Source organism: Babylonia areolata, chromosome 25, assembly GCF_041734735.1.
Source record: "Babylonia areolata isolate BAREFJ2019XMU chromosome 25, ASM4173473v1, whole genome shotgun sequence".
Taxonomy (NCBI): Eukaryota; Metazoa; Mollusca; class Gastropoda; order Neogastropoda; family Buccinidae; genus Babylonia; species Babylonia areolata.
Genome location: NC_134900.1, coordinates 6,173,824 through 6,195,301, shown reverse-complemented (window position 1 = coordinate 6,195,301; position 21,478 = coordinate 6,173,824). Strand labels below are relative to the sequence as shown.

At 39.1% G+C, this 21,478-nt stretch overlaps 1 protein-coding gene across 2 annotated transcripts; it reads right to left on the bottom strand.

Moving 5' to 3' along the window:
- Positions 1–2,153: 2,153 nt before the first annotated feature.
- LOC143299627 (solute carrier family 41 member 1-like) lies at positions 2,154–21,147 on the bottom strand. 2 transcript variants are annotated; one of them, XM_076612922.1, is made up of 9 exons: positions 20,939–21,147; positions 19,575–20,105; positions 18,648–18,827; positions 17,736–17,880; positions 11,262–11,408; positions 9,521–9,742; positions 8,106–8,240; positions 6,786–6,934; positions 2,154–5,749 (listed from the first exon to the last, which is right to left on the bottom strand). In XM_076612922.1, exons 2-9 carry the CDS (start codon positions 20,031–20,033, stop codon positions 5,564–5,566), a joined length of 1,623 nt encoding a protein of 540 aa, XP_076469037.1. In that variant the 5' UTR covers positions 20,034–20,105; positions 20,939–21,147; the 3' UTR covers positions 2,154–5,563. The 2 variants fall into 2 exon arrangements, with proteins under 2 accessions (XP_076469037.1, XP_076469036.1); XM_076612921.1 differs by having other exon boundaries at positions 19,575–20,098.
- Positions 21,148–21,478: the final 331 nt, after the last annotated feature.

Genomic DNA, 21,478 nt, shown 5'->3' with positions numbered 1-21,478 from the left:
GAGATATAGTTTCAACCTGTGATTTTGCTGCCTTTCCTGAAGTTCTGGATTCTAGAAAATTTGCCAGACTGATTTTGCTTCTGAAGCGGAAGCAACCAGAAGTCGGGACTAAAGCATAGCCACCAACCTTTCAGAATTCCAAATGGTAATCCCGCTGGGGATGGTGGTTAAAATCTGTAAAAAAGCTGATATAAATTCCAATGTATAATCTAAACACAAGTTTAAAAGTACTTCCTACAGGAAGCCAAACTGACAAGACTTTTGGATCAGCCCTTGTAATCACTAATTTGTGAGGCCAGACAACAAAGATCTCTCCAAGTAGAGCAGATTGCTACCATATCACTCCGTCAACAGTCGCTGTGATAGACACCTCTGAAGAGGTTTGAACCTGCATCATCCCAGTCCTCATCCACTGCATTTACCACTTCGCCATGGCTGCTAGTAAAATGGCTGCCATTCCTACTACACACAATAGTTTCAGTAGCTCAAGGCTACACACAATAACAATGTTGTAGCTGTCATGAAAATATTAAAAAAAAACAAAAAAAAACTGTGTGAACAAGGGACTAACACACTTAATGAGACAGATATATATGTCACAGTAGCCACTCCCAAAGCCAGTCCACACTTGGCCACACTGTTGTTCATTTCATGTCCAGTCAATGCTCTTGTAAAAATATATCTCTCCTCCTGCACAGTCAAAGTCACAGTAACATTTCATGAGCAAGTCTTATCAACGCCAAAATGCTGCTGCCCGCACAGCGGTCTTTGATGGGAATTGTGGTTTTGTCAACAAGCACCAGCATTTGTAGTAAGTCCCACAAATCCATGTCACAGCAAAGAAAAACCTTTGGCAGAGGTACATTAATATATGTATATGTAACAATCTGAGCCAATCAATAGGAAAACAAGTATGTATGCAGTGTCATTCAATGTATCGCTGTGCTTCATGATATGTCCAATAACAAGAACTTGCCCCAAATTCCTCTTTTTCTTGGGCTAAAGACACACAAAAAACACATATTCCCACCTTTCTATGTAAAAATGTCTCCAAAATATTTCCACTGCACAATGAAATCTTTAACAAAGGTATACTATTCCAACATTATGAAAAATAGCATTCCAGCATTATTTCAGATGATGTTGACTAGTTTACACACAGGACAGGGAAAAACACCGATAAGTAAAAACCGCCAGTCATAACACTAGTCATTGATTTGTTGTTTTTACACCAGTGAATGTGTCTTTTTTACATCAGTCAGAGTCATTGCACCAGTCAATGATTTTTTTTATGATTTTTTTTTTTTTAATTATAACTTCAGTCAGTGAGTCAACAACAGTCAGTGATTTTTTTTCTTTTTTTCTACATCAGTGAGTCATAACACCGTCAGTGATTTTTTTTTTTTTTTTTTTACATCAGTCAGTGAGTCATAACACCAGTCTGATTTTTTTTTTTTTTTTTTACATCAGTCAGTGAGTCGTAACACCGTCAGTGATTTTTTTTTTTTTTTTACATCAGTCAGTCATAACACCAGTCTGATTTTTTTTTTTCTTACATCAGTCAGTGAGTCGTAACACCGTCAGTGATTTTTTTTTTTACATCAGTCAGTGAGTCATAACACCAGTCAGTGATTTTTTTTTTTTTACATCAGTGAGTCGTAACACCAGTCAGTGATTTTTTTTTTACATCAGTCAGTGAGTTATAACACCAGTCAGTGATTTTTTTTTTTTACATCAGTCAGTCATAGCAACAGTCAGTGATTTTTTTTTTTAACATTAGTGAGTCAACACCAGTCAGTGAGTCATAACACCAGTCAATTTTTTTTTTTTTTTTTTTTAAACATCAGGAAGTGAATCATAACACCAGTCAATGATTTTTTTTTTTTTAAACATCAGGAAGTGAATCATAACACCAGTCAATGATTTTTTTAACACCAGTCAGTGAGTCATAACACCAGTCAGTGAGTCATAACATCAGTCAGTGAGTCATAACACCTGTCAGAAAATCAACACCAGTCAATAAGTTTTGGAATTACAAGGAATTACAACATCAGACAATTAGTCATAAAACCAGTCAATCAACCCTACGCCAGAAAGTTATAACACTATTCAATGAGGTTTTTTGTTTATTTTACACAGGTCAATGAGTCACAACACCAGTCAATAAGTCATAACGCCCCATCACCATTGCTTCAAACCAAAAACTGAGACAGCAAATTTTCAACATGACCTGAAATGAAATTATGGAACAGTTGATGCTTTGTTAAAATAAAATATATATAAAAACAACTAACAACAAGAAAACCATTTTTAAAAACCTAATCTTTAACAGCCCGAAGGTAACGCTTTGTTTGAAAACAAACAAACAAAACCCAATGAAATTATCATTTCAAAGCCTGCATGTCAGAGGCTTTCAATCATTTCAGTCCATAAAGCCTCCAGTCTCTTGACACCTCACCAAAGTAAAATACAAAGTATCAGCAGTCGTGAGGATGACAACAATCACAACTTTATAAACGTTATGGAAATTCATGTCGAACAAAATGCCTTATACCCATGCAATTAGACAGAAACTGAGTGATACCATACCATGCAGGATTATTCACTACATAAGTAATACCAAAGTCATGCATACATGTGCCAGAGCAAGAAAAATATATACACACACAAATATATTAAAGAACACAGTTTGTGTCTTTTTAAAATAGTGTTTTCACTTTGAAGAAAGAAAAAACAAAAGAGAATCCTCCGACATCTTAATGAGGACTAAATACTGCCCAGTTTTCTTGAACTGGTTTCTTTCTATCTTAAAGCAACGTGTAACATGCATTTCCTATGTGTGTGTTATACTGTGTGTTCAAATAATAACTTGCATAACAATTATGGAGGGAGTCAGTCTCCAGTCATTCTAATGGAGTGACATATCTTTTGAGGAGCAGTGGGTTATTAAACTTCTGTAATTGTGTTGTGATGTCCTAGATAAGCATTATCTGAACAAAAACCCTAATTCTTGTACCCAGCAACTGAACATCTTGTTTTTTCAGACAAACTGCTCTAAGCAAATCACATTTTGGATGTGCAGCAAAATTAGCACTGACATATTAACCTCCCACCCACCCCAACCCCCCTTCCCCATTCAATGTGTTGTCCCTACTTGTCAAACCATGGCATTTCCCAAAAACCACACCACAGCACTGTACACTGTGTCCCTTCAGCCAACAAAAAACGTCAACACAACTGAAGCACAGTCATCACAGTACACAAGCTGAAAGGGAAGCAGCTCAAACTTTACACTGACTGTCACTTTTCCAAGAGTGTCTGTCTATGTCATGCAAGCTTTGTGTTTCTGCATTTTTGTGCAGTGTTTGCAAACAATAACAACAAAAAAAACAACAGAGGGGTGGCTGGAAAACCCTGATCACCTCTTCCCCAGCAGACCAACAGAATAGCAGAGGAAACGAGTGGTAAGCTACCCGCAAGCAAGACACCCTCATCATCGCCATTATTGCATGTAGCCCAGTCATCCACACAGGACTTGATCACCATGATTTCCTCTATAATGAACACAGGTCCGGTGCACAAGACAAATATATAGGGCATTACACAGTCAATCTCTAGGGGGCTACTTCAATTATCACAACAATAGTTACAATCTGCTGTGGATTTCTTATCAACAAGACATATTTAGTTGCTTCTGAGATGGCGATGTCCTTCCTGAATGATAGCATCTCTGGTTGAAGTATAAGCAGTCAGATACCAACTGTCCTATCTTTATCCAAGTGTTCTCCACTGGAAGGAAACTGAACTGGAATCTCTCTCCAGAACTTAAATACATTTTGTAGTGATGAGTATCTCAGGTAAACTGTCATTCAACAGCAAGTCAGTGAATGATGCATTCTTATCAACAGTCAGCAGTGGTTGCCAAACATTGCACATTAACAATATGATAATCTTAATGTAGCAGTAAAATCAGTATTCTTACTCTGTCCTTTACACACAGTAATAAATAACATTTCCCCACCCTGCACAGTCTGTGCTGGAGCTCTTGATATTGCTCACAATTGTCAGAAGCAAACAGTAACAAAAATAATGTGTATTATAATGGTGCGTTAACAAAAGCCAGCCACACAAAATACACCACATCAGTTGTACAGATAGTACATTCGACAGGAAAAACAAATTAAACTGCACGCAGGAAAAAAAATACAAAAAAACGGGTGGTGCTGTAGTGTAGTGATGCGCTCTCCCTGGGGAGAGCAGCCCGAATTTCACGCAGAGAAATCTGTTGTGATAAAAAGGAATACAAATACAAATTCAGATACATTGCTTGACATTCTAAAAAAAAAAAAAAAAGAGAAACAGAATCACATAACATGATTATGGATCATCAGGAATGGAAATTTCATTGATATTACAAACAAGCATTCCAAAATTTTTGCTTTTTAAATCACAATAGGGTCTTTTTATTCATTCTGTCTAATAATGGAATTCATCTGATTGGTTGTTTTTTTTTCATTGATAAAACAGTTGTGGCATTTTCAATATTGCAATTATCTGTCAACAGTTCTTCATGACAACAACAAAAATATATCTGTTTGACATCACCTTTTGTCTGAGCCATGTCATCCAGTCATCTTTCTGATTTGAAATGTTCATAGACATGTGATCATCAGTATGACCTCTTCATCATGAATGATAACCCTTGCCAGTCACAACATGAGTGACCAGTGTGATTGGGAACTGAGGACGTGGTCCCACAAGTGATCTTCGCAGCGCTAAATTTGATTAGCAGTAAGAATTTCATCAACATAACAGCATTAGTAAACAAAGGAAAATTCTTACTGCTAAGCAGATTTAACATGGCTAAGATGGCTTGTGTAATGAAGCCCCACTGACCAACATGCCAACGGTACAGTTCTGGAAAGCTGTTCAGTCCTTTCACCCTTACACCCAGTTCCAGTCTTTATACAATCTGAATTCCAAATCAAGACAGCAGCAGCACTGGTTAATATTACATGAGACAAAAAAGTATTGTGCAACCCAGCATGACTGGGAAAACAATCACAGCATTACTCAAGGGGTTGGGTTTGGGAGGGGTTCACCACCTGCAAGGAAGGCTGGCTTTTCTCGTTGCACAACATATTCCAAAACCATGACATGGATGTCAGGAGCAAATAGAATCATTACTGCCATACAGCCAACTGTAAGTATAAGAGTGACACACATATGAAAAAGAAATTGCACAAGTATGTTTTCAAAACGACAACAACCATCAAACATTTCCCCATAACATGTACAAGTGAAAGCAGTCAATAAAAATGAGTAGGAATGGAAGTATGCACGTCAAATTTATTGAGCCAGTATACCACGTGCATGGAATAATGTAGGAGGTCAGCAGTCAATGGAGAATGAAACAGATGAGGCAGCGGTCAACAATAAGCAATCAGACCAATGGTCACTTCACCCAGGAAGGCAGCAGTTACCACAGAAAACAATTTCCCTCATTCAAGTCAAGTTTTTTCACCAAATGAAGCATGAAACCATGAACCCCTTGCATCAAAGCTCACTCGCCAACAACGGAGCCCTGGTCACCGATGAGGTAAAGACAGTGGAAGGCAAGGGCAAGGAAGCTGGTGCCCAACAGATCGCCGATGGCAGTGAGGTAAGGTATGGCCACATTGTCAGGATCCTCCCCTCGGCACCAGATGAACTGCACCAGCCACTGGGCAATGTACAGCAGTAACGCCACCTGCAGTGTACAACACGCATTAATGAAGTTGTCACTCTAACTGATATTGTTAGCTCATTAATGTCAAGGTCACGATTATTCCCATTGTCATTATTATTGTTGTTAGAGCTATTAAAGATGGAATGTTTTTGATGTTTTTAGTTATGTGTCCATCACATATACAGTTCACAGCCCAGCTGGCTTTCAATGCCATTTTCTCAGGACTGTCAATGCCAAACCCAAACCACACTCTACTGAGCACCTCCATAAAGGTTAACACTGTATCCATAACTTTGTTCAAATCAAGATGTTTCTGATAGGCTTGCTGTCACACCGGAAGACAACTCTACTAATGCTTGCAAACAGAAAGAATCCCCCTGGAGATCATCAACATACTGAGCTGCACAACTTCACCAACACACTGACGAAAGCCTCACTTTTAACATGCTCTTAGAAAAATGGGAGCCAGATTAATTACAAATGCAACCAACAATTCATAACATTATTGCAGATGAAGATGCTAATGTGACTGAAAGATACAACACCAAAACCATTCCTGGTCTAATGTTTGACTCCTTCCATGCCTGTGAACCACCAGCTGACAGCACAAAGTGCTTTCCCAGTGCAACAAAGCCATCCACTGACAACACACATCTATTCTGATTTATCCTTTGGTTCAAAGAGCTCAGAAAGACTTTCGATTGTCAGCTTGATGTGTTCTTGATGTAAAAATAATATTTAGATGAGCATACATCAGGAGGAAGACCCATTTCTTTCTGGTTGTGATTTGCATAATAAAAAAAACGTGTTGAACAAACGACAAGAGGCAGACCCCTTCTTGATAACGAACTGTCAAAATGTGTTGAAGAATTGAGTATAGAAACACTATTTAAATAAGCATGGTCAGAAGTAAGGCCCCTTCTTTACCGACAAGGATTTGTTAAAAAGTTAAACAATCAAAATGTTTTAAGGAACCGACTATAGAAACACTATTCAAATAAGCATACGTCAGGAGGAAGACCCCTCCCTTGTTGCACAACTGACAGCTACAGCCCACCTGCAGCAAGGCAGCTGTGAGGTAGAAGATGTTGAAGAGGAGGGTGATGGACGTGTGTCCAGCCTGCAGGAGGTAGATGGTGTAGATAAACACCAGGTGACCCGGCACCACCATCAGCAGCAGTACCCGCGCCGCCTTGGCCGTCATGGCTGTGAGCAACACCACAACCATTCTAATGAATACACCTCGTTTCTTTCTTCTGCTTCCCTGCCCCCCCAAAATATACTAGCACCCACTCACCCACACAAACTCACCCCACGCCCATTCACTCACACACACACTCACCCACACACATAATTCTGATCTTTTCTTTTTATATTGTGTATGCTCAGGTAGACAGTGCACTGAGCTTTTCTCGAACTCATCTACAAACAGTGATCAATCCCTATAATCAGTCACTGTTGAGGACTACATTGACAGTTCAACTGTATCAGTGCCGCTTGCCTGCCTTGTTCCAACCACTCAGCAGAATCAATGATGACTTGGATCTCATGTCTACCTTGATGTCCAGCATGGAAAAAGTGGTCAACATCATGTTCTCTGATCTATCAACACACATCGTAATCTTGAAGCTTGAACCCAAGGGCACTGCTGTATGAGATCCAACCATGGACATCACCAGCCTAGAAGACCAGCCAAGGGACAAACAGGACAGTTTATCAAGTGAACCCTACACTGACATCAGTGGACTGACACCTGAACAGCAGCAGCCAGGGATACAGCTCATCTAGGAACAAGAAGATAATAGGATGTAGATCTATTCTCTCAAGTCAGGCATCTAACAGACCTACATAACCCCATGCCCTTCAAGCAGTGGCACCAAAGATTCCTCCAGCAAGGCTTGACAATGCTCACACATTCAACACCTGTATGCATGAGGCATCATAAAGCACCATAGTCTTTGGTCCTCCTATATTTAGTTCTGGCACAATGGAAAAGAAAACAGCAATCTAAGACTGGGTTACACAAACTTTCATCAACTAAACAAACACGCAGCCAACAACTCTTAGTCTTATGCACTGCCTAGTGTGCAAGAGATCTTGAACTACATAGCAGGATCCAAATTCTTCACAGTCTTGACATAAAGAGTGGGTTTTACCAAGCAGGTATTGTAGAGGAACACAAGGAACCCACAGCATTTACTGTACTTCCCTGTGGGAATGTTTGAGTACAACCATCTGCTCTTTGGTCTGACAAAAAGTCCAAGGAGATCCACATGCACATGCTGACACTTTAATACAAATTTCTGTTTCAGGCATGGTCCAAACTAAGCCACTTTCTCTCTCTCTCTCCAATACAAGGCGATGTTGTGAGACTCACTGGTGGCACAGAGGAAGGTAAAGGGGTTGGCACAGGCCCCAGACGCCCCCTGCACTCTGTCTCCTGGCTTCCCACCTTTGTGCAGGGAGGTGGAGATGCGACTGGCCTGCACTGCCACCAGGTTGCCCCCAGCACCTGCACACACCATCTGTCGCCTGCAGAGCCAGTTAACATATCTGCTGTGTGCATAGGCTGAAAATACACAATACGAAAATTACATTGAACCTAACACATGAAAGAGTGGAAACAAAGCTATGAAATGAAACCAGCCTCTTTGTCATGCTGTGTTTTGATATAATACAAACATGAAGATAGAGTTAATTAATATACATTTGCAAGACCTGTAAAATCATGTTTTCACAAATGCCATGCACATTTCCATGAATTCACAAATATTGCCAGGAGCATACTGATCACTAACTGTACATTTTTTTTAATGAAAACAATATAAAAATGAAGACCTGCATCCACACACACACACACACATACACACAAACATTCTGTAAACTGATGGTTCTACGGACTGTCATTTCTGCAGAATTGTTCCCTTTTGCCAGATTATTTCCTGGATTACAACTGATCATTTTGCCAGATTGTTTCCTGGATTACAAGTGATCATTTTGCCAGATTATTTCCTGGATTACAACTGATCATTTTGCCAGATTGTTTCCTGGATTACGACTGGTCATTCTTTATGCAAGAATAGCTGGAAATGGATGAAAGTAGCATTTTAAAGAAATGACACAAAAATATCTGCATAATTTTGTAGAGATATATACTCGCTGAAGCATTTCACACAAAAGGTCCAATGTGCTAATCACATACAAACAGACCGAGTAAAACAAGCCTACACACAAACACAATGAAACACACACATCACACAATGAAACTGATGCATCACACACACACACATCCAAGAAAGCTACAACAGTTTTCATCAGTCCTCTCTTTTTCCCCCCTGTTTCACTTTTCAGCTGTCTTTGTATAAGGCTCTAGCTGTACTGTGAGAAACCACCATTGATCCCCTCACACAGCAGCATGAATTTCACACAGAGAAATCTGCTGTGGCAAATAAGTAATACAATACAATGCAATGCAATGCAGTGCAATATAATACAATACAGTACAATAAAATACAGTACAATACAATGCGAGACAAACGGAAAGAATTCTGAAAATGTCTGCAGAAATCTGATACCCTAACTCCTTGTGTTTCACAAACATGCCCACTGAACTATCAATTCAACACACACATCCCCTTACCACCTCACCATTCTTCTTTTTCTTTGCCACTGGTTGGTTGCAACTCCTATGTTCACTCATGTAAAACAAGTGGGCTTTTACAAGTGTGGCTTTTTTTTTTTAACCCCACTATCTAGGCGGCCATACTACACTACATCATCTGGGGTGCTCACCATTCATGACAGGCTGGAAGACCGCCAGCCCGTGGAACCTGGTGACGGCCATGTCCAGAATGACCCCACCCAGTGAGCTGATGACCATGGCACTCAGCACGGGGGTCCACCCCTTGTACATGACGTCCACTGTGTACTTGTTGCGCAGCGCCACCGTCACCCACACAGGCAGCAGCAGGAAGAACAGGGTGATCATTGAGGGGGCCAGCCACTGGTTCTGGCCTGAAACCAGACGTTTGAAGAAAGAAATTGAGTTCCTGCAAATTCTTAACCTTTCCAGAAGTCTGGGTCCTACTCTGAGAATCTGATGTCTGATGGATAGAAAGTGTAGCTCAACAGGTGAACTCATGGACAGAAAGGGTAGCTCTTCAGGTGATCTGATGGACAAGGGTAGCTCTTCAGGTGATCTGATGGACAGAAAGGGTAGCTCTTCAGGTGGTCTGATGGACAGAAAGGGTAGCTCTTCAGGTGACCTGATGGACAAGGGTAGCTCTTCAGGTGATGTGATGGACAGAAAGGGTAGCTCTTCAGGTGATGTGATGGACAGAAAGAGTAGCTCTTCAGGTGATCTGATGGACAGAAAGGGTAGCTCTTCAGGTGATGTGATGGACAGAAAGAGTAGCTCTTCAGGTGATCTGATGGACAGAAAGGGTTGTCTGGGAAGGATCACAACTCTTAACAGATTTCTTTGTGACTTCTCAGACAGAGCCTGCCAAAGTTTCAGCATTTTCAAGCTACTACTTTTTGCAATATTTTCCCCAAATGTTTTAACCAAAAGATGTTTCACCATTTGTCAAATATGTTATAAACAACTGTTCAGTATGAGTTATTGATGATCCTTAAAAATCTATAATCACAACAATCCTCACAAAGACTGTGAACAGTGTAGACGCGAGTCAGCTATTGTGAAGACTGTGAGTGTGATACGCATGGAAACGGACCATGGTGAAAATCTCAAAAGAAGGGTAGGTGTGGGGTCAGGGTACTGTTAGTGCCCTTTGATACTGCTTAACTTGGACAATCTTAAAAATGGATATTATTTGCAGCTGGTACCTTTAGTGTGAGGTTGATTAAAAACTAAAAAGCAAACCAGAAGAAGCTCTGGACAAATGTGCAATGCATATCTTTAATCCTAAAAGAAAGGTAGCTTTTAAAAGGGCAGGAGCAACAACAAAGTAACTCAGATCACATTCATTCTTCAGCTTATATAAAGCCATGGTTTCTTCTTTAGTTTTTACTCATTCTTTAGGCGATAGGTGCGTTTTTACAATGATATAATAATATTGATAATGCAAAAAATAAAGCAACAATATCCATGGTTTAGATATAAGAAATGAAGGATTACTCCCCAAGTGTTGCTAAATCCTATAAGGAATGATGAACCATGAAAAACCACTGGATTATACTTTATGTTCATGAAATAAAACAATAAATACTCTAAAAAAAAACATGTCAGTATTTACATGTTGCATAAAAGAAGTTTTGCACTGTTTTTGTTTTTTTAAAAATCTCACAGCAGTCTTTCATCACCGCAAGTTTATGAATGAAACAAAGCATTGTTAAAATGAGAGAAACAGAGAGTGAGAGAGGGAAGGCAAGAGAGAGATTTCATTTTACACACAAAGGAAAAAGGCGACAGGACTGAGAAGGACATTTCACAAATGAAGCACAACACCAATCCTTGATGCAATGACGCCAGCCTTTATCTAAACCAGCACATCTCTCAACGCCCATCTCTCACCTAACACAGAGTACAGAAGGGAACTGACTCCGGCCAGCAGCAGTAAAGTGGTCAGGTCCCCAAGGCTGGCAGCGATGGGCGTGGCAATGTTGTCCGGGTTGATCCTGAACCTGCGGGACAACAGGACCACGCCCACCATCAGGGAACCTGTAGCAAACAGACGCTTCTCACAGTTAACATCGCTGCTTATCGTCCAACAGACTGCAGAGAGACTGAAACAGGCAGCTGACAAGTCAGCACAACACTTGACAACACTTGACCTACACAGCACTGCTGATACCTATTTTGTTGTTGAGGTTTTCTTCTGAATCAAAAAGAAACATACGCGACAGCAATTCTGTTGTTTGTTTGGGTTTTTTTATGATAGGTCATGCAGTTTGTTGTTGAGGTTTTCTTCTGAATCATAAAGAAACATACGCAACAGCAATTTTGTTGGGGTTTTTTTTATGATAGGTCATGCAGTTTGTTGTTGAGGTTTTCTTCTGAATCATAAAGAAACATACGCGACAGCAATTTTGTTGTTTTTTTTTTTGTTTTGTTTTTATGAAAGGTCATGCAACCAAAACTGTCATACAATTAAAAGTTCAGTGTTTTTCAAACAGCAAGGCCCTTCTCTAAAGCAACCCTTTCATTCTTCCCACCCTTTGATATAATGTACTCCTCAAGAGATATTTGTGAAGGTTAATGAATTATTAATTGTGGAACACTTTACAAACACCTGAATGAGAACAAATACTGTTTGATGAGAAAGCTGGTAACCTGCTGGGTGGACACTTTTTTCTTTCCTTTTTTTGACTCGCTTGTGTAAACAAAGTGAGTCTATGTTTTAACCCGGTGTTCGGTTGTCTGTGTGTGTGTGTGTGTGTGTGTGTGTGTCCGTGGTAAACTTTAACATTGACATTTTCTCTGCAAATACTTTGTCAGTTGACACCAAATTACGCATAAAAATAGGAAAAATTCAGTTCTTTCCAGTCATCTTGTTTAAAACAATGTTGCGCCTCTGGGATGGGCACAAAAAAAACAAAAACAAAAATTAAGCCTAATTATATGCAAACTGCATTCAGTTATATTTATACTTTTTGTATTCTCTAAACTTGGCACTTTGATCTGATATTCTGACCCAACAACAAGAGCAGTCATTATTATCATTTTTTGTTCAAACAGGAACTTCTTTTGCTAAGCATGGAAGTTTTATTTATTTTGCAAACGTTTGGTGCAGATAGTACAAAAGGGAAATTACTCTGTAATTAATGCTAGGGGACTTAATTCACTTTAAACTGATCTTTCTCATCTTAAACATTACATTTTGAAATTATACTCAATACATAAAAAGCTTGGATTTTTTTTTTTTTTTTAAGTGTATCACAAGTGAGTCTTGAAGGCCTTGCCTCTCTGGTTTTTAATGAAATGGGGTGTTGGTGTTTTTTGTTTGTTTGTCTGTTTCTCTTTTCAACTCAGAACCATGTCCTTTGATTTGGATCAGCAAAACTTGTCGATGAAAGAGCACAGTTCAACAAAGGCAGCTTTGTTGGCAAGAGAAAGGTGATGTCTTTTTTGATTGTTTTTTTCAACAAGGGCGAAGCAAACACCTGGGGTTTAATGTCCAAGGTTTATTTTAAGGTCTTATCTTTTAACTCAGAAGTAATGCTAATGTCAGCGTTTGTATTCAGTGACAAAAAAAAAATGTTGGTACTGTGATACTTAAATGTGAGACAGATCATGCATTCACAGAGAGGTATACAGTGAGCAAACTGTTCAAATTTGTACATCAACTGAAGGCAGAGGACAATCAAAGGCATGACTGTCACCTTTATGTATAGTTTTCAAGATACCAATATAGCAATAGTAACAGTGTGAGAACTTGCAGACTATAACTGATCAGGGAGGGCTCACAGATAGATAGATAGATAAATAGATAGATAGATACAGACAGAACAACACAAAAATGAGTCTGAAACTTTTGTGAATGACAGTGCCAAAAGACCCATGGTGGCAAAGACTTGCAGAACCATTTACCACATAAGAATAATCCAAATATTTACCAGTCAAAGCTCTGCAAAGGTTAAGAAGAATCTTTTGATTTCCTACACTGCTTGTATGCGATAGAACTTGCAAGATGAAATGATCTGTTTAAGTTGGGGTTGTTTTTTTCCATTTTGGGTGTTGCATCTTCAACTTGGTTCAAGTACTGAATAAGTTACAAACAAAAGTTCAGTTTTTGGTAAACAATAATATCAAAGAAATTTACTTCAGTCACAACTTGCTCATATGTCCCTTACCTTAAAGATTTAAAGTAAGCTTGGCAACTTGGCAAAGGAATAAAATACCAGGGAATTTTTATTGTGGCCTAAGTAAGGTTGGTTACTTGGCTACAGATATTTGTAGTTGTAACTGTACAGTTTTATTTGTAGTTGTAACTGTACAGTTTATCACCAGCAATAAAATGCCAGAAATATTTTGTGCTGTAGGCCAAGCTCTCAGCCATCGCACACACACACAACTACTGGTCAATGCAAAGTATAAAAAACACAATACAGGCAATACAAAGTATGGATCAGCATTGCAATGCTGCTGTCATCACACATCCATGTTCCTGACCAGCCCACAACCAACCAATGGACGTCTTTCTTTTCCCAAAAGTTCAGGTCAGACTGAAAATGACAACTGAGCACTGTGCTATAACGCGGGTAAAAAGTAGTCAAACAGGTAAATGGCCACTTGTACATCAATGTAAGTTAATGTGGGACTTGCAGCCCATGAACACAGCAGAATAAAATGACAACTGATCTCACTGACTCATGTCTGTATTAATTATTCATACAAAAATAATGAAACTAAAAGACAAACAAATTGTGTGCGTGAAAAATCAGAAATGATGTGGAGACAGTGTACACACATGCACACACACATACATACATGTACACACACACACACACACACACACACACACATATATATATATATATATATATATATATAATGTACACTGTCTCCACATCATTAATGTACAAGTAGCCATTTACCTTTTGACTACTTTTTACACACTCCCTGCATTTTATGGTAATGATTTTTACTTCAGCTCACGATAAACCAAAGGGAAGTCTGTGCCTGACCATCAATGCACCAGCTGCTGCCATCGCAAACTCAGTAAAGGTGTCAGCTGTTTTTTACCTTCTGTCACCACACAGCTCTTGTAATGGAGATGTATTATTTTTTATTTCTCTGAACAACTGGCAAACTGCATAAATTAGTCATAACATTTAACTCACTCCATGCCAAGAGTTTTTGCCCTTGCCAATCCCTGAAAACCCAGGGTTTGTATAGGATGGAAAAAAAATTGTAAAAAAAAACAAATAAATACTCAGACAATTGATATTTAGTATATGTATGCAAGGAATGTTGTTCCATATGTGTGCAAAAATCAAAGTATTTACTCACCATCTTGATGTTGATCGCGGTATCCATATTTTGTGTATTTTTTAGCATTTTTGCACCCATCAGAAAGGTACACCAACATGTTCCACATCACATTCTAACACTATTTGAGGAACTGAAGACCTAGTGCATGCAATGAAGTATGAACAGGTGGTGAAGAAAGTTGAAATTCACACATACAAAAAAAAAAAATTGTCTCTACATAATGAAAATCAAAGAACAAAGAAAAAAACTCAACCGGCTGGGTGTTGACTGGCCAGTCAGCTGAGAAACCTGGTATGCCAGTGAAGGGATGTGCAAGAGGGAAAAAGGAAAAATTGTCAGTCCAATCACTGGTGAAAACACTTGCAAAATCGTCCGTTTCCTCAGTGGTTTCGTCCTCTGTGTCTGTCTCATCTGCTGGCACATATTCCTCACTTTCCTGTCCATTGTAAACACTCTCTTCAGGGGCCGAATCTATTTCTAGTTCATTGGGATCTGGTTCAAATTCACTGTCCGAAGAATCAGCATGATCTCCTTCGACATCAGAGCCTTCAGTTTGGATCATTTCCAAAGCATCTTCGACGCTGAGAAACATTTCACCTCTCCGACCATGTCGAACACTTCGCCGTGACGCCATCTTGTCAAACAACTTACAAAGCTGACAGGGGGCATGCTTTGTTATCAACTGCGGTTGAGCTTATCGCGACACACACGCAGCGTGTGTGAATGAAAAGCTGACCATATCACATCTGCTTTTGATTTTCGCATCCGACGCGTCACTCCGACAGCACGACTTTTTAAAATCCAAGTCCGCATATGCGGACATTGGCATCCAACGCTTTCTCTGACGATGTCCGCATATGCGGACAATGGCAGCGAGTGAGTTAATATGTAGTTGTGTTTTGTGCAGTGTGTGTGTGTGTGTGTGTGTGTGTGTGCGCACTCAAACTGACATATTTATCATATCCTTGCCACTTTGGGCATATTACCAAAGGTGTCAGTTTGATCCATTACCTTTCAATCAATACATGCATGTGGACACAAGCGTGTGCACACACACACACACGCGAGCGCACACACACACACACACACACACACACATCTACTGTGCTACAGAACTGATATCATTCCTCAGTAACAGCAGCTCCTTTTTCCAGTTGTATATTTTTTTCATAGCACTAAATTACAATCCGTTTTCTTTGCTTTTGTTGTTTTGATTTAATTTTTAATGCAATTATTCATCAACTAATTTCCAAGGCACCAAGATAAATTGAATGTGTGCATGTGCTCTTCTATACATATATGTGCACTGAAAAAAAAAGCTGTCAGTCTCTCACACTCACACTCCCCCCCTCCTCCCTACCATTCAGTCTCTCTCTCTCTCTCTCTCTTATGACTTTATGATTCACTATACTAATTAAGATTATCATTCAAATGTACTGTTGTATACCATTTACCCCATTCATGGGGTGCAATGGTCTGATATGAATAAACCTTCCCTCCATCCATCCATCCATTTATCTCTCTCTCTCTCACAGATCTGATTTACTTAAGAACTAAAACTAAATATCATTCCTTTGTAAAAACAGCCCCATTTTTCAGTTGCCAGACACAACTTTTCACAGCACAAATTGAAAATTTGAATTTTGTTGTTCCTAAAAAAAATTGTTTACAAAATGCAATTATTCACTAACTTTTTATTTATGTTTATCCAATCTATATCTTTATTACACCACAATAAATGGGTGCATGTGCTCCTATTTAAGTGCTACTCTGCGTTGCAAACAAAAATCTTTCTTTCTCTCTCTCGCCAAACAATTCATGACCCTTGCCTGTGATTGTCAGAAAAAGCAATTACCTTTCGAAGCCTATTCATTATCAGATTACTGTGACCCTGGTGTCAATTTCATAACACGAAACATTCTGTTATTTCTGATAAAGTTGCATGGTTCAGTTGTGTCATATAATCTTATTAAGTTAATTTACCTCGTGTAATGCATGTGAAGTACTGAATAACCAATACTACTGTGTTTGTCTGTGTGTGTACATGTGAATGTGAACTGAGTGTATCATGTGTGTGTGTGAGTGTGTGTGTGTGTGTGTGTGTGTGTGCTCATTTACTATGTTTTCAAAGATAGCACTATACTTACAGTTGCATTGTCTACAACCATGCTATCCTAAAAGTGTGAATGTGACTGCCAGTGCTAACCTTCACAGGTATGATTTCTGTTTTAATTCTTCTTCTTTTTTTTTTTTTTTTTTTTTTTTACTGTAAGCAGTGTGCTCATTTTCCTATATTCTGCCATTATTTTTGTCTGTTCATATATTGCCCCCCGTGCCAAAATGACAGTATTGTATGTCTGTGTTCATGTCTCTCACTCACTCACAAGTTAACACATAAATCTTAAACCATAGACACAATGTCTATGGCTGTGTCCACTGTTCTTTGAAAACAGTTTTAAAATATTTCTGTACTAAAAATGAAACATCTAGATTTTGTTAGAAACCATTATGCTAGTGCCACCTACAGCCATTCCCACTGCATTTCACAAATGGCAGTACATGACACAGACTTATCTATTCGCTTTTCATTTTGGGCTGTCACACTGTCTGCAACTGTTTGGATAATCATACATATTATGTCCATAAATTCATTGATCTGCCAACACACACACTCTGTGTGTGTGTGTGTGTGTGTGTGTGTGTGTGACCACCTCAGAGACCTTCTTTTTTTTTTAAATACACAAAAATATTTCATTCAGTTCTACAAGTTAATTACAAACCATCTAAAACATAGCAATACAATCTTCAATGAAAAGACCTTAATATATATGTAACACAAAAAAAACAAAAAAACAAACACACAAAATGACAGCATATGATATGGACACACACATGTATACAATGAGTGGCATATCATGCACAGCGTACATGTATAAACACGCACACATAAAATTATATACATACAAATTACAATGACACACATGTACACAGACTGACACGACATGCATACATGTACTGATAATTACACGCATGTATACAGATACACACACTGACCCAGGATGAAGCTGGCAACAGTGGCAGTGAACATACTGCTGGCACACAGCAGCAGGGCATGGTCCAGAGGGAAGAGCCCTTTGGGGATCCAGCCCATCACCATGGCAAACATGGACGCCAGGAACCCAACCACCGTGGCCTGCGCCTGTCATTGTACCAACCACTTAAATATAATGATGACATTAACTTATAAATGAATGAACACTGTAATAATAACACAGCTGAGGTCCTCAGAACAAAAAGAATACAAAAAAACCTTGTGACTGATGTTTCACATACTTCTTCTTGAGTCAAATGGTTGAGAAGTGATGACACGGACACTGTGTGGAGTTGCTGGGAAGGATCTGTGTGGAAAATTGAAAAAATTGGGTAAAATTCCATAAGGTATGTCTAGCTAGAGGAGTCAAAAGTAAAAGTTGCCTATCTAATGTTAACACCCTTTGTATCTGACAGTTTGAATTAATGGCAATTTATTTGTCTCTTGAGAACCTGGGAAGAAACCCTGGAAGGTAAGTGACACCTCTGTCCGCTTTATGACAGCACTGGACAATGGGAGAATATACCATAATTTATGTCCATCTTTGCATGTGAATCCAGACAGGTTGCCTCAGTTAATAAGTAATATGATCAATGCATTTTATGAACTGCTGACACTAGCTCCATCATGTCTATGGAAAACTGGGTATGGCTCTGTGTGGGGTTGTATGGATGAGTGGTAAGAAAATAATGCCAGTAACTCATGACTGAGCATTAGAGAATTAAATACTTTTTTTTTCAACATATGAATCATGAAACATACAAAACTGCGCTGGTTCAATGGAGACAAATTATTCTGAGCATGAAAAAATTTAGTTTGCAGGTCAGCTGGTGCATTAGTTTGTAATCTTAAATAAAATGCAATATCATTAATACCTGAACAAGAGCCAAATTTCCAAACACCATCTTGATCTTTTCATTTCTTTTGTCCATATTGCCAAGGTTTGCCTGCGTGGAGAGGCGTGATGCCAGTGTCATTTCCAAGTTTCCCTTCAAGCCCAACAGTGCTGGCACCAGGATGAACAGCTCTGTCACAGCAGTAAACACTGCAGAATGCTGAAAATGAATGTTCACTTGTTTTGTTAAACAACGATACATCTACATGTAATGAGGTGTACATTCCATAACATTTAAATTTTTTGGTGGGTCTTCCAATTTCCGATTTCCAAATACTTTTCCTTGAAATAATGATTAAAAATGAATGAGATGTTGAACATTCTTCTCCAAAATTCTCCTGCCAGTGCAATACCCTCCTTCTCTCTTTAGGGTCTTACCCACCCCAACCTCCTCCACTCTCTGTTTAACTGACGATATATCAGAACTATACACCCCAACACACAAACCCTAAATTATCACACTCACACACACACACATGCACACACACATACACACACGGCAATATAGGCAGCTGGGGTAAAAAACAGTTGCTAACAGATGTGGAGGGATTTCTCCAGCACATTGGAGGTCATTCCCTAACTTTTTTTTTCCCTCTTTGTGTGCTGGATACTTTTTCAACAGTCGGCAATCAATGATCAGCCAAATTTTCTTCAGCTGGCAACAGTTTTACAATCAACACTGACTAGACTGGTACTCAATATGCTCAGTATTCACCATTGCTACATTGGTACATTATCTGGATATTATGTGAATGTGTACACATAAAAAAATTATGTGCATAAACTCACACACATATAATATATAACACTAAGAGGCTTAAACTAAAGGACAGCAGACAACTAAATCTCACAGGATCTAGAAATAAGTATTCCCAAAAAGAAATGTCAGACTACACAAGCATCCTACCTGCACTACGTCAAGGACCATGCCAGCTGCCACCATACCCAAGCCAGCTATGATGTAAGGTGGGAGAACCTGCAACATGATCGACATGCTTGCCTCTTCCTGAAGTTCCTCTATCACCACCGGCTCCTCCTGTGATGTCAGCAATGGCTGCCTGTCCATACTAACCTCACCCCCATCGGCACACTCCCCTTCACTTCCTGACATTGTTCCCCCTCCAAGGAGAGTCTTTGTGTCTTCAATAAAAGTGGATGAAGCACCAACTGTCTGTTCTTGATCTCTACCAAAGACTGTCTTTCCTGTGCTCTGGAGATTTCTGTCTTCCAGAGGCTCTCCTGAGGAGTGAACAGTAGCAGCTTTGTCCCCATCTTGTGCTTGCGTTTGCTGCTCCAGACTAGGAAGGGGCACCATTTTTGATTTACGACTGCGAAGTTGGGGGGAGGTGGAACCAGCCTGACTCATGCTTGAAAGTTAACAAATGCTCCCATGGTACAAGAAAAGGTTTCTTCTTATTCCTTGGCACTTCTCTGAAATCTGGAAAAAGAAATAAAAATCTGTAACAAATGTGAAGGTTTATTGTGTAATCTGTAAGTGTAAGAATCTATTCTATATATATAAGAACATCTATCTCTATTCCTAATGGAAAATTATTGCATAGATTCTACGTTAATAAAATCAAGAGCAAAGTGTCACCACAAACACACACCATGAATATTTTCTTGAACTTTTGATTGTATATTCCAGTCTGTACTAGCATCTGTCTCTTCATACGTTGAAATTTTCAACTAAACATAACTTTCGAGCAACCGACTGCTTAGCACAAAACTAAAATCCTCTGGGGATTTTTAAACTTAAGGGGGTAAAAAATCGGCTGTAAGTGACCTTTTAGCCAGGTTATCAATTGTTATATATATATATACTTTATTGTATCGAAAAGATCACACTTCTTTTCCTTGAAAGTAGAAGTTATAACATATTTTAAATTCAAAAGTACTGTAAACTTTTTTCACTTGTTGAAAACGAAAGAGAATTGACCATCTCAGTCATGCCACTATAGCATCGGACTACTCTGAATTTGTTCACATCATTGTTTTACATATACAGACCTGTCCAGCTGGAACATCTGTCTCAAAAACCGACACCGTCAAAGCGACCCTGGTAACCCCGAGTCTCAGTGAACGGTCAGCTGGTGCCGCGATTCGTGGTGATCAGGCTATGAAATTATATCCTTGTGTTCTTACCGGCCTCCTGCTGCACTATCAACTGAGCAGCGAAACAGTATGTGACTAAGTCTTTTCGCGAAACACCGTACAGTGTTTCCACTGTTCTCTTATATTTGAGAAAAAGAGAAGAACAATTCATCTTACCGTTCCAAGACTGTCCCCTTTTGGGTGCCAACGAAGACTGTCCCCGTCACATCATGTCAAAGGTGCCGATCTGGCAGACGAGAATTTGTACGAAAATAAACATAAATAAAGACTACCAGTTTATCTAAAAATAATAGAAAACCAGATTTTCCTGATCAATGCTTTTTAAAATTGTAACCTCCCACGAAATCATGCGTTGTTGACGCCATTTCTGTGAAAACAAGAAGTTGTCAAAAGTTTTTGAAGACGTGGTTATACAAACAGAAAGTGTCGAGAACTGCCATAGCAAGCTGTGTTTATATATACAGTGTCTGGTTTTCAGTAATAAAATATTTTAGATAGTTGTTTAGCTATGTTTTGGGCACAAGAAAGCAAATGATTACATTTACAGCGCATCAGGTAACCAAGTATGCTTACTACTGAATCTGACACATGAAAGTGCTCTCTCTCTCTCTCTCTTTCTCTCTCTCTCACTTTCTGCACATTCATATTCTTTGTACGTGTGGATATTGGTTTGAAATACAGTGTCAGATCATGCAG

Excerpts from the sequence above, each read along its gene's own strand:
- LOC143299627 (XM_076612922.1), bottom strand. The coding sequence starts at position 20,033 with ATGAGTCAGGCTGGTTCCACCTCCCCCCAACTTCGCAGTCGTAAATCA. Across the intron at positions 17,881-18,647 it reads GAAATTTGGCTCTTGTTCAG|GCGCAGGCCACGGTGGTTGG; the intron begins GTATTAATGATA and ends GTACAATGACAG. Across the intron at positions 8,241-9,520 it reads CTTCCAGCCTGTCATGAATG|GTGCTGGGGGCAACCTGGTG; the intron begins GTGAGCACCCCA and ends TGGTGTGTGCAG.